The sequence below is a fragment of the Perna viridis genome, chromosome 14 (genome assembly GCF_037379345.1).
Source record: "Perna viridis isolate PV_CMFRI_1.1 ecotype Kerala chromosome 14, ASM3737934v1, whole genome shotgun sequence".
NCBI classification, from domain to species: Eukaryota; Metazoa; Mollusca; class Bivalvia; order Mytilida; family Mytilidae; genus Perna; species Perna viridis.
Genome location: NC_142458.1, coordinates 30,232,001 through 30,245,010, shown reverse-complemented (window position 1 = coordinate 30,245,010; position 13,010 = coordinate 30,232,001). Strand labels below are relative to the sequence as shown.

Genomic DNA, 13,010 nt, shown 5'->3' with positions numbered 1-13,010 from the left:
TGTAATAAATATTCAGTTAAAGTTTCATTCAATTGTATTCAGTGGTGAGGGAGGGTTATTGGATACGAGATGGGTCCCCTTTGTGTAATGGAAGGACGAACCGGCCAATGGACACAACTATTACTATATACCCCCACTTTGCAAGTAGGGGGTATAATAAAATATATATATATTCACACTTAAATCTTTTACATACAAAAGTATATTGTGAAAACACTTTTCTTTGTGTATACTAATTTTCATGTTTTAAGGAAATGTAGATTTTTTAACTCATAGACAAATTTCTTGTTATGCCAAACCAACGAAAACCATGACGACTGGTACCCCATGAACAATAATACATCCACTGTACGACTTGATCCAATAAGTTCATTCAATAGCTTCATATAATATTTCAACACAATGTAAAAACTCATAAAGGTCTAGTTAGAAGTCTTAAAGGCTATGATAACAACACAAAACTTTAGATAATGATGTACAGACAGTCAAAAAAACAATATTTATTTTTTCAGTTCAGTTTTTTCCCTCCATACTCCATAAATAACTTTATTATAAGAGATAAATATAAATGAGTGGACGGTACTGATGATGGGAATTACTTGTCATTAAACTTACCATGTTTATATATATAAGGTGTATTGATCAATTGATCAACATTTAAAATCATATAGTCGATATACGTTTGTAGCTTTATGTGAAAACTCACCAGGTCTAAACCACATGACTCTTCGGCCTTGTTTATCCCGCACAGGTAAGACTCCTGTGACTCCTGCTTCCAGTACATGTTTAACAGCAGAAGGTCGTAACCCCTGGAACAGCTCTGGATTCTCTACTTTCATTTTAAAATGGGTCATGATCAAGTTAAATGCTCTTTCATAGTCAAATTTCTTTGCACGGAGAAATCGTAGAAGAAATGCATCATCTGTTCGTATTCTAAGAGCTGAAAAAGAATAAGATATGTTTAACTTTTCTTGTAAACTGGCTGAGCTTAAATAATTATGTTTCTCCTAATTCTTACTGTTGATTTGGCATAATTACCAGTAAGAAGCAATGTTTTCTCCCTCTCATAAAGACTATAGTCTACATGTAAGTTTGAGTTTTCACTTGTGTCTGAGGCCAGAACCTTAAGTCCTCATATTCAATAATGACCAAGTCAATGAGAAACCATCAAAACAATGAGAACACGTGATAGAGATTCTGTAAAAGTTTCATTTAATTCCACTTAATAGTGTAGGAGGAGTAAAGGATGAAAGACGGGTACCTGGTAGCCTGTATTTTCTTACCTTTTTCCTTATTAACTATATATTCCTACCTTTTTCTTTCTGTACCATCTCTCTGAGAGCCTGTATATCTCTCTTTCTCCACTCTGGTTTCTCATTTAACTCATCCTGGGCCTTTTTAATCAGTTCTGGGCTTAGTGTACACTCATACTCAGGGTAATTTTCTGCCATTCCTAATCGTGAGATTGTTCCTTCTTTTTGATTTACAGTTCTACATGTATTTCAAGTTCCACTATGTAAACTTTACCCAGCTATTACACAATACCTAAAACAACAAACAATTTAAAATAGAGTCTTTAGAAACTGTCCTGAATTTTATTTGTGACCATCTCCCTTACCAAACTTAAATGTAAGCTTGCTGCAAAAGATTTTGTTTACCGTAATGTTTGCTGTGTGTTCGCTACTTTTAGCAATTATGAACCACAAGTTTGCCGTAACTCAAATTTATCATTTATGCTTGTGGTAACTTTGCCAGAAACTTAGCTGATGTTTGTTAACCAAACTGTTTAAACTTCTGGCTATGTTTTAGCGAATATTCACTGAAAAATCACCAGAACCCTTCAAATTCTTTTGAGCATGCTCAATGCTATTATAAATTTGAATCATGGAGGGAATTTCGTATTTCATACAGCTATTATTCCATGTATTTCTTTAAATTTAGATATGATACGCCATCAAGCAATTGCTGTAAATGTACATGTACATGTATTAGTTAGATGAGGTGCATGAATTGCTGCTGAAGTATATATATTTATGGTTAGATTTAAGATTCATTATTACAATCAGAAACTATTATCACTTGTTGTCTTAATTGACTTATTTGTCGGCTACAGAGCTAAAATATTTTTTTTATCTGCATATAATTATACAGGTAGTGTAATTGTACTGTTTTCAGAGATCTTTTTTTAATATAAAATCTGCTAGCATGAAACTAAAGTGTTTCAGCAAAAAATTAGTACATCAATATATAAAGGTCACATTTATCAAGTAATTGAGTATATCAAGTTACATTTGCATGAAAGATGACCTGACATTGGAGGAAATATTCCTAAAACAATGTAAACCAAATTTGGAACGATTGCAATGACAAATTTGAAATCGTATTGGCTATTGATAGCGCCTCGTGCAGGTCTGGGTGTCAAATGAATAGGCCTGCAGCAGCACTAAGCTTGTCCTATGAGGCAACTAAGTAGTGCTCAGAACCTGAGCCGGGGGCTAGGGCACTTTGCCCACAGAGCAACTGGGTTGTGTGCCACTGGTGGTGGAATGGGGTACATCTAACAATCAAACAGGGTTCATTGTAAATGATAAAGACTTTGTACATGTTAGTATATGCCAAGTATGGTAAAAAACAGTTTTTTAAAAACTCACTATCATACATGTACATGTATGTTCAATTGCTCTTATGTATTTTTGGTTTAGATAAAAAATGTACCTTAATCAACCTTGTATTATACAAATATAACTGAAATTCTTCACCATGTAGTTACAGGGATGTTAGTAGAATTTCAAGTAGCAGGTATACTGCAAGAGTTCACCCATTTTTGAAAATAGAGTAGCCATCAAAAGATGAGCAAGGAGCCACCAATTGGTCGACGGCTTCTATTGACATCCCTGAGTTTTCTAACTACTTCGTTTAGAACCTCTAATAGCAAATCTACTAATTATTGTGGGAGACAGCTATTAGTAGAAGTGTTATCAGAAAGATTTATTAAATAGATTTTATGTGTCATATATTTATAATAAAAAGGGAGTTGTAGCAAGTCTAAATTACTCTCTAAATTCCTTCCCAGTTCACTTGATAGAACAACCAAGACAAAGTAACATACACATAGCCATATTTATATAAAATAAATTTATATCAATACTATGAGAAATAACATACCTTAATACTTCAGTAAGTTAGACAGACCTAGTTTATCAGGTAATATGATCCTTGAATGACAACTGGGTAATATATTGATAAGAATTCCACCTTTTAACTTTGGAAAAAAAGTTCCACCTTTTAACTTTAATTGCATTTAAACTGGTATAACCTAAGTTAGTCATGCATATAAAGTATTTAAATACCAACAGGATATTAAATCATTCAAATCTTGTAAGTAGAGATTAGTATTAAAACTCATGCAAGTCAATACTGTTAGAATCCTATGTAAACATTGGTGTTTGTATAAAGCTTTAAATAGAAAATGAAAGTCTTTTTTTTTTATTTAAGGACAGAAAGCTATCAATTATATAAAAATATCATCTAGAGAAATATTTGCATGAAAATGAGAAATCATTCTTAAAAGAATCTAAATCAAAATTAAGCACACTTTCAATGATGAATGTAAGACTATTGTTTGTAGAATATCTGGCTACCACATGTATATCTTATAAGATAACTGTCTTTAAGTAACTCTGATTGTATTATGATGTTCACAGCTATCCATGTAAGGCTAATAGTGTTTGCCCATACAAATAGCAAACCACATTTAATTGTAATGATGTTACCAAACATGGCAACTCTCCATATCAAGCTATCAGTTTGTTTGTTTGTTTGTTTGTTTGTTGGGGTTTAACGTCCGAGCAGCAATATTTCAGCTATATTCAGACAATGAACATGAAATGGATGATAAAATGAACATGAAATGAAAAAAAAGGATGGGTCACAAGGATAATAGGGTCGACAAATTTTGATTGCCACTGGAAAAAGGGGCATGGGTAAGGTCGGGCAATTTAGCCTCCTGTGGCGGAGCACAAAGGTTCCTACTCCTATCGAATACCACAGCAGGGTTCTTTAACGTGCGAGGAACGTGGCATCTTTCCCAACACGGTGCACCACTATGGTTTGCGGTCAGGTTTTCCGTATTATAGCCTGACAACCCCAGCATGTAACACGCCAGGGGTACCCCATTCCACCACCTGGGGCACACATCCCAGTTGCTCTGTGGGCAGAGCGCCTAGCCCCCGGCTAGGTTTCTGAGCACTATTTAGTCGCCTTTTACGACAAGCTTAGCGCTGCTGCAGGCCTATTCTTTAAACACCCGGACCTGCACGGGGCTCAAGCTATCAGTAATTTGCATCTTAAATTGTTTGCAGCAAAATTGTTAACTCCCTAAAAAAAGTTAAGTTTACAACAACTATTTGGCATAGAGTGATATTTACAGTAAAGTTAAAGTCTAGAGTAAAACTACCTTGTATCAAGAGTAAATCAAGGATATATTGTTTGTTTGTTTGTTGGGGTTTTACGTCCGAACAGCAATATTTCAGCTATATTCAGACGAACAAGGATATACATGTAGCTTACAGTTATTAAATTGTTTAAAGAAACTCGGTAGACTTCCTGTCATTTTAATGAGTTGTTTGTTTGTTAATCTATGTTGGTTCCACTTTCTGAAAATAGGTGACAAAAATGGACAGCTTGCAATTTTCACAGAATTTTAGAAGCTAAAGCAGGGCCTGGTGAATCTGCATTGCAAGTACAAAAAATTAAGATGTGTCTTGAGTTCCAAGTAAATCTGGCAAAATTTCCAAGTCAAGATAATTGGTTACCATTGTATTCTCTGCAAGAACCAGGAAGAGAGTAAACAATAATGAAAAAACATACAAGTCTTTCCATGAAATCTTATTCATGATGTTGTCTAAAATGCAGAACTGGCTTAATTTCTCAAATGTTAGTAATTTGGGGTATAAATTATATGAAATGCCTTATAGTTTCTCCATCAAAAGGAGATAACTCACTCTCCCCTCAATCATTCTTTTGTAACTTTGAACCCGCATTTCTGCATCAACTGATACTCTAAGATGAACAAACTGACCCCATTGTCAAAATTGTTTTGTTTTTTTAGGCATGATTCATTTCTTTCAATTTTGCCTAATTCTTACAGATACTCATGTGAATCATTCTCAGGTGACACCATATTCCCTATTTGGATTCATTGTCCAAATTTTGTGGTTTAGCTGCGCAATCAAAGGTCACACAGTTTGATGGCAACTTAATAAGTAAATTTAAAAATGTTTAATCAATGACCATCATGAAGATGTTGATGTTTTTTATTATGGTACTGGCTTTTTATTAATAATTGTGCAAATATTTTAATCGTGGCCAGAAAATAAAAATTTGGAATAAATCGTAAAATTTCAAAACATTAATTTGAAGAGCTTAATTATGTCATACAAAGTACATGTTTACTTATTCAACCTTAGTATGATAGGTTTGAACATGTCATTGATAAACTTTAGTGTTCCATCTCCATATTTTTTGTTTTTTTATTTGAACTTATTTGAAGACTACATGTACTTGTATATGGAAATGTATTCAAGTGTCTCTCCAATTTATCTCTTGATCATTATCAAAATAAGCTTCTTTCCACAATGATAATACACAATGTTTGGTACATAGACAATAACAATGTATTGACTTGAAATAAAAATAATACACACTTAAGCTTTGTCAACTTTTTTTCCTAGTTCAAGCAAAATTTGTATATTGTTTTTATTTCTAATCAATATACTCATGATACTGATAGTTTTGTTGTCTTTATACTGAAATCGAAATTATTTTCATTATAAAGTTTATATTATACCTGTTTATCACAATTCTACATCAACAGCATGTCAAACCTACAAAATGTACATGTACATAATGTACACTTTCTACATTTAAAACTTGTTAAAGGCAAGTAAAAATTGCATTTGGCTAGTGCTAATTGGTAAGCACTCCCCAAGGTGGCTAGTGATTATTTCCTCACAAGTAGTTAAATGACCCAAAACACTTCAGTTTTCATTATCAGAATATTTCTACCAACTTGGCACTTTGTGTTCAGTGTGCATGGGTTGTACTCATTTTTTAATTTTTAAAAATCAAAAGCAAGGATCACCCTCTATAAATGTTCTCAAAGGTTGAGATTTGCTGAGGTTTTGTTTTTGCAATATATTTTATGTTTAGAAACACCTTACTTGAACTTAAATTTAACTTCACTATGACAATTGTTCCTGACTTCATATGTCTCCCCTGAAGATGAAATGCAATGTTTCCCTATACTAAAATAGTAGTAAATGAATGGTCTTTATCACAAGTCTAGATCAATTTGTTTGACAAGAATTGAAGTATCTATCATGATTTTAAGCTGAAAATATGTTTGTTCATGTATAACAAGAATGGATATGGTAAATACACAAAAATGTATCTCAAAGAGACAACACCCAAGCACTGTGTGTCCAGGATGTCAACTCAAGACCACCCATGGGTCTTCAATAAATCATAAATTATAAATTACAATCCCTTATGTAGAAGTATTCAAGAGATACACGTGGGAAGAAATTACCAGTAAAAGGAGTCAAAACTTTTATGCCGTCTTTGGTGGTAATTGTTTATTTTGCCTGGCCGCCTCCATTACTGAGGCATAAACGTAAGATTATAAAATAAATGCCTAGCTGAACGTCATGATTACATTGTGGACTACAGTAAAACAGTATCAAATCAAACAGGTTTCTTTTATTTCAACAGGCTATTTTCTAGTCCGTATTTCCTCTGACCCTGCAACCCTCCTCTTTTTTATTTGGATATTGATATGTCAGGTTGGGGTCAGAACGATGTGCCATACAAAAAGTTGGAGATTTAGCGGTACCGCGGAGTATCGCCCTTAAACCGCTTGTAATGACATAATTGTGACCCCAACCCAACATATCAATATCCAAATAAAAAAGAGGAGGGTTACAGGGTCAGAGGAAATTCAGACTAGCTTTGTTTTGTTTGTTTGTTGGGGTTTAATGTCCAAGCAGCAATATTTCAGCTATATTCAGACGATGAACATGAAATAATTGATGATAAAATGAACATGAAATGATGATGAAATGAAAAAGGGATGGGACACAGGAACAATGGGGTCGATAAATTTTGACCACCACTGGATAAAGGGAGAGGTGGGTAGGGTCGGACAACCTAGCCTGCCCCGGCAGAGTCCCATGGTTCCCACCCCGGGAGAAGACCACAGCTGGGTTCTTTAAAGTGCGAGGAATGTGGCATCTTTTCCAACATGGTGCACCACTATGGTTTACGGTCAGGTTTTCCATATTGTAGCCTGACAACCCCAGTAATAGGCAGTATGTAAGACACCAGGGGTACCCCATTCCACAACCTGGGGCACACATCCCCGGCTAAGATACTGAGCACTATTTAGTCGCCTTTTACGACAAGCTTAGCGCTGCTGCATGCCTATTCTTTTGACACCCGGACCAGCACGGGGATCGGACTAGCTATTTTCATCCTTGGCCTTATATTTGTTGCATATATAAACGGTATATCTACATGTTCTTATGACTGGCTTACACAAAAATATTCCAAAAATCGCTGTCTTCAAATGTGTTCGTTCCAGAGGTCTTCGACTACAGTGCTGTTTACTTGCAGTTTTAAATTTTTCTGCATTCAGGGGATATCATAGGGAAAGGGAAAGGAAACAGAGAAATATGCTACCAGAAAATGGCCACTATTTCCTCTCGGAAAAGCTTTGGGTTCCTTAAAAATGCTCGATAAATATATAAAGTAACGCTGTGTTCTCGCTAACGAGATGTTCATTTCATTGGCTGTAAACTAGGCCGAAACTTAACGAATGTTGTAATTAGCCACGTGCATAACAGCTTTGTTTTTTAAAGTTAAACCTCTAGATTCGGCATCCTTTATATAATAATTTACAAATAATATTCAAAAAACCGTAGACATTTATTTGAAAATTTAAACAAAGCAAGTACATATATCCAGGGGGTCATTTTTTTCTGTAAGCGGAAAAGGGGGTTCAGTTTTTTTATAACTTCAAAGAGGGAGGGTCATTTTTTTTGCACATGGATTTCAAGGGGGTCCAAATTTTTAGTTAAGCAGAGCATTACACCAGTCAAATTAAAACATGTTTTACCACCATTAAACATTTTATCTCATTGTCACATGCATGATCTCTGGTAAAATCAAGTTCACACATCAACATAACCATCAGGACCTAAAACATTTACAGATATTAAATCAAATTGGTCCGACTTATCTGCTGACGATTCAATTTCCTTACCAATATCTTGAATCTCAAGAGCTGTGTCTGATTCTGCTTGATTTTGATAAGACTTTTCCAAAGTATCAAGTTTTGGAATTGAAGACTTGAATTTTTTTATTGTAAGAATTCTTTAACATCTCAACTGCTTTTGCTTCAAAGAGTAGTGAAGGGAACTACGGTTATAACGGTAATAAGAAGAGTGTTATCCAGGGACAAAGACCAGACATGGCAAACAGACGTACAAAGAACATGAAATTTTGTCCAAATCAAATATACAACTTAAGCAAATGAGCAACTATGACTCCACTAAAAACTTGGAGCATGGACCAGGTGCGCCAGTAGGGTAAGCGTCCTCTGCTTTTCTAGAAATCCGCCGAGTTGCTCATAAAAAGTCAAGTCCGGGGTAGACGAAAGAGGAAAGGAAAACCATGACACGTTGAACAAATCAGTTTTCATGGCGCAGATGGATACACCGTAGCGATCCACGATTTCATGACGACGACCACAATATAAAACTTTTATAGGGATGACTTCAATCTTGTAGCAACACAACCCTGTTCCAGAAGTTTATTTATTAGAATTCTATCGCGATACAAAAACTGCGTAGTTTCAGTAAGATCTGGCATAATGTAGGAGTTGTTATATGAACTCCATACGCATGTTTAATAGAGGGGGTATCACATTTAAAAAAAAAAATGTTTTTAAGGGGGATAAGAAAATATCATGGGGGGTCAAGAAAATTTTATATGATTTCAAAGTTACCAGTCCCCCCTCCCAGGTAAATAATGATAAATTTCTATATCCATTTGAATCGTAAGGGGGAAAAGGGGGCTATTATAGTCAAATTTTGTGTCCTGGATCTTTTTATGTAATATTCAAACCATAACCTTTTTTCTCGCCTATTGCATCTTTGTATATATATAAAATCATATATCATTGTTCTGCCCTTCTATTTCAAATGTAATCCTAGCCCCGACCCCCACTCATAAAAATCAACGTGGTTACGGAGGCGTATTCAGGTAGGAGAGTGGCGGGCGCGCAAGGCAATTTGCAAAGCATGGGTTGTCAGGGGTAGATTTAGGCGGTTTCAAGTTAAAACTTTAAATTTCTCGCTAATTTTACCACAAGATATCTACATTGCACCCACTCTATAATATTTCAAAAATTTAATCTCAAAATTTGAGTCACCTCGCTCGGCTCGGCAGAATTTTTACTGTGCGCCCCTATCTAAAATCCTAGATCCGTTACTCCTACAACGTAAGCGGTTGGAATTCCGTTTCTCTATACCCCAGGATGGCATCAAGTCAGAAAATAGCCTACCAGACAATCTTTAGCATTGCTGGAGTACAACATGGTTTGCTACATAAGCATTGTATTGCTTTTTATATATATTTCTTTATTGCTTTTATGGAGAATATTAAAATAGTTTCAAAACACGCAACTTGTTTCATGCTAAACGGTTAAAGCAAAATATGATGAAAGCTTTTTACAGGTTAGTGAACAGGGCCGGCTCCAGACACTTTGAAAAGGAGGGGTGCAAGCCAATGTGATGGTGATGCTATAACATTATTTTCCATGTTTTGTCAATTTTACAGATGAAAATGACTAATTTTCTGGTAAAAAGGAGGGGTGCCAACCCCCTCTGATCAATGAACAGGTATTACCAGCACAGTTGACTAATAATTATCATTCGATAAGATGTCCTATTAAACAGGTGCATCATGAGCTTATGGTATGATCATCAACTCCTCAACATCTCTCTTAACTAGTGAACAAAAAAATCACAATTTACCAGTCTTGTAGAGTTTATGAAAGGAAACCATGAATTCAGATAAATTCAATGTAAATTATAGGTGCAAGTACATGGCATGATTATGATTAGCTCAAAATTCAACAATAAATCCTTCTTTTTCAAAATTTTTAATGTCTGTGAATGTTTATATTTTATTATATTTACCCATGGAACTTGTTTTTTTTTTCATTGATTGGTTGTGGTTTCAATGCATATTGCAATTATTTCTTGCATTTCAGGACAAGAATGTTTTACTGTATGAAATGATCCTGCTTTATACTACTCTACTATTGTGACATTTTGAGGCGGTTTCATAGTGCTACCTCACAGAATCAACAGTTGCTTAGCCAAATAGTTTTTACACAAAATTACTTGTTTGAGAAGCAGTGAAAGATTTAGCACTCACTAGTCATAAGTAGAAAACTTAAATACATGTACCATTTGTTTGCCAATGAGATAGTCATTCAAAAAAACAAGTAAGTAACGATTAAGCTTCTACAAGTGAAATCACCACATGGTTATCAATAATGGGCAAACCACATACCATTAAGCAATCTATAAAAAGGCCCAAAAACAAATAAAGTAAAACTATTTACAAAAGACCATAATCAACCTAATCTACAGAAAACAATGAAGTAATTTTTTAGGTCAATTGATAGAGTGACAGCTTGCAGTGCAAGGGATTCTAGGTTGATGGCTGTTATTGTATACATGTATGAAAGTGACTTTTACTTTTGAAGCACAACATATTTAAACCTTGTACAATTGTATAAGAAATATGATTTTGAAAATCTTTATTTTCAAACTTCAGCTTCATATCAGCTTTCATTACAGTGCAAGCAGAGATTTGAACAGCATTGAAGATCATCTAAATTCTACATGTATGAATTCTTTTCAGTCATATATATGCCAATGATGACCTGGAAGTATAAAAATCAGTAATAAATATACATAATACTCATATTCAAAGTTACTGTGATTCATGATTCCTGTATTGAAGTAGACCTCTATTTAAGTAAACCCTACATTATATGGCTCATTGGATGTTTTTTTTCTTCAAACAAAACATCCCATTATGTTAAAATATTATGCCTATGTTACAACCTTCATTTAAGTGTCATGGGAACTGTTGTGCTACATTTTAAGCAATAAACACATATAGGATCTATCTACATTACACATGTAGAAATAATACAAATACATTTCTAAAATAAATTGACTAATGAGAGTTTATAGTGAATAATCAAAAGACTTTGAAAGTGGGGGTCCAAGCTATTAATTTCCTCATTTTTGCAAAAATTTTCCACATTACTTCCAACATTTGCCAACAAAAGAGGTGGTTCCTACCTTTGGAACACCCCAAATCAATATTAATTTTTTTTCTCCAAAAAACAAGGCATAAAAATATTGTATACAGAATCTCAAATACCTACACAATCTATTATAATACTTCATTTGAACAGAGCTTCCTGTTATGTATGACTTGTCTGGTAACTTGTATCATTGGTAGGTGAACATGACGGCTGCATCCAAAATTTTCTGGAAAATATCAAATCATATTTCCTTTTAATCTGGAAAGAGATACTGAAAATCAACATGGATAGACTTTTATCATACTGTCATGACTATGGTATAATTGTACATGTTCATGACAACATACTGTGCAAAAGAATTCTGATGACTGATAAAACTAGTTCCTTATCCTTAGTTACAGATATACAATGTAAGTCAACAGCTTGTATTTATGGATCTATTAAAAAAGTAAAAAAAAATAGCACGATAACTTCTTAAAAAAATTGGAAATTGTGTCTTATATAAGGTCATACAAATGTATATGTTAATGTTTAGATTAATTTCCAAATCATATAATTCATGTAGTTTATCCCAAGTTATGTATAAAATGTTCTCATATGACTTACATGTACAATACCATGGAACATTAAATATTGTTTTTGATTGCTCTTGGTCAACTATTCTGCAATACTTGTTTCACTGGAGTTTCCTTGACCTTGTACATGAATTTATTTTTGTTCTCAAAAATGAAATATGGGGTACTGTATACACAAATAACAGATTCTTGAAAGGTTTTGTTTGTGTTATCCTATAATCAAGTAACTGTACAACTCATCATGTTCAACAAGTTTGTATCATAGACTGATTCATTTAAATGAAAATCAACAGTCATTGACTCAACAACTCTTCATGTCTTTATAAAAAATGTTTGTATGGACTGTGGAACATGTATACAGTACACGTATAGGGCTTAAGAAAGTTTATTGTGTACCATATCTCCTGTAATTTGAACTGCACTCATTTACTTAAACTACAGCACATGATTTAGACAAATTATAATTAACAAATACATGGTATATGAAAAACACTAAAGTTATTTATCATAATTCTTCATTATTGTAACTGTGTTCGAGCTAAATAAAATATTTGTATTTTCATCATGGCGGCACTGTAAACAATAGTGAATGCATATCATTAATGTTTGTTTGTTTTGACAATCCAAACGTCGATTTTAAAAATATAAAAACAAAAACTTATCGCCAAAAATTGTAATAAAAACATACTGTAACGCTTAAAATGAATAAAAAAATCCAAATATAACAAATTATTAGCGACAAATATGCGGAAGTTCATAAGCAACCTGCTGGTAAAAAAACACAATGGAGAAAATTTTAATTTGTTTTGTGTTTTTTGTAGAAGGTTTGGAATTATCTCAAACTACGATTTTCAGGTTCATTTGTATTCACCTTAATGTGTCACTTACTTTTTGGTGGAATATATGTCCATATGTGAGTACACGAAACTCAAATTCAGACGGCCCCCAATATGACAGGATGGTTTTTCACAAAATACCGTTCGGAAGTCTGATTTTAGTTCAAAATTCACGTAAAAGTCTTAGAATTC

At 33.9% G+C, this 13,010-nt stretch overlaps 1 protein-coding gene and 2 long non-coding RNA genes across 4 annotated transcripts in view; 1 reads left to right on the top strand and 2 right to left on the bottom strand.

Annotated features, from left to right (window-relative positions):
- The window catches only part of LOC148598953 (alpha-tocopherol transfer protein-like), a 26,047-nt gene extending 18,313 nt beyond the window's left edge, over window positions 1-7,734 (bottom strand). Inside the window, exons 1-3 of one of the 2 annotated variants that reach the window (XM_088560813.1) lie at window positions 7,594-7,734; window positions 1,313-1,545; window positions 707-940 (exon numbers count right to left, since the gene is read on the bottom strand). In XM_088560813.1, coding sequence (XP_088416939.1) covers window positions 707-940; window positions 1,313-1,451 — 373 coding nt within the window. In that variant the 5' untranslated portion in view covers window positions 1,452-1,545; window positions 7,594-7,734. Of the gene's footprint in view, window positions 1-706; window positions 941-1,312; window positions 1,546-3,165; window positions 3,319-7,593 lie in introns of those variants that run through there. The other variant, XM_088560814.1, reaches the window with a different exon arrangement.
- LOC148598952 (uncharacterized) lies at window positions 3,276-11,115 on the top strand. The gene is made up of 3 exons (XR_015918414.1): window positions 3,276-3,378; window positions 9,898-9,959; window positions 10,334-11,115. It is a non-coding gene; the product is annotated as an uncharacterized LOC148598952 (long non-coding RNA).
- On the bottom strand, window positions 10,874-13,010 carry LOC148598951 (uncharacterized). Its single transcript, XR_015918413.1, has 3 exons — window positions 12,871-13,010; window positions 11,528-12,555; window positions 10,874-11,014 (listed from the first exon to the last, which is right to left on the bottom strand). It is a non-coding gene; the product is annotated as an uncharacterized LOC148598951 (long non-coding RNA).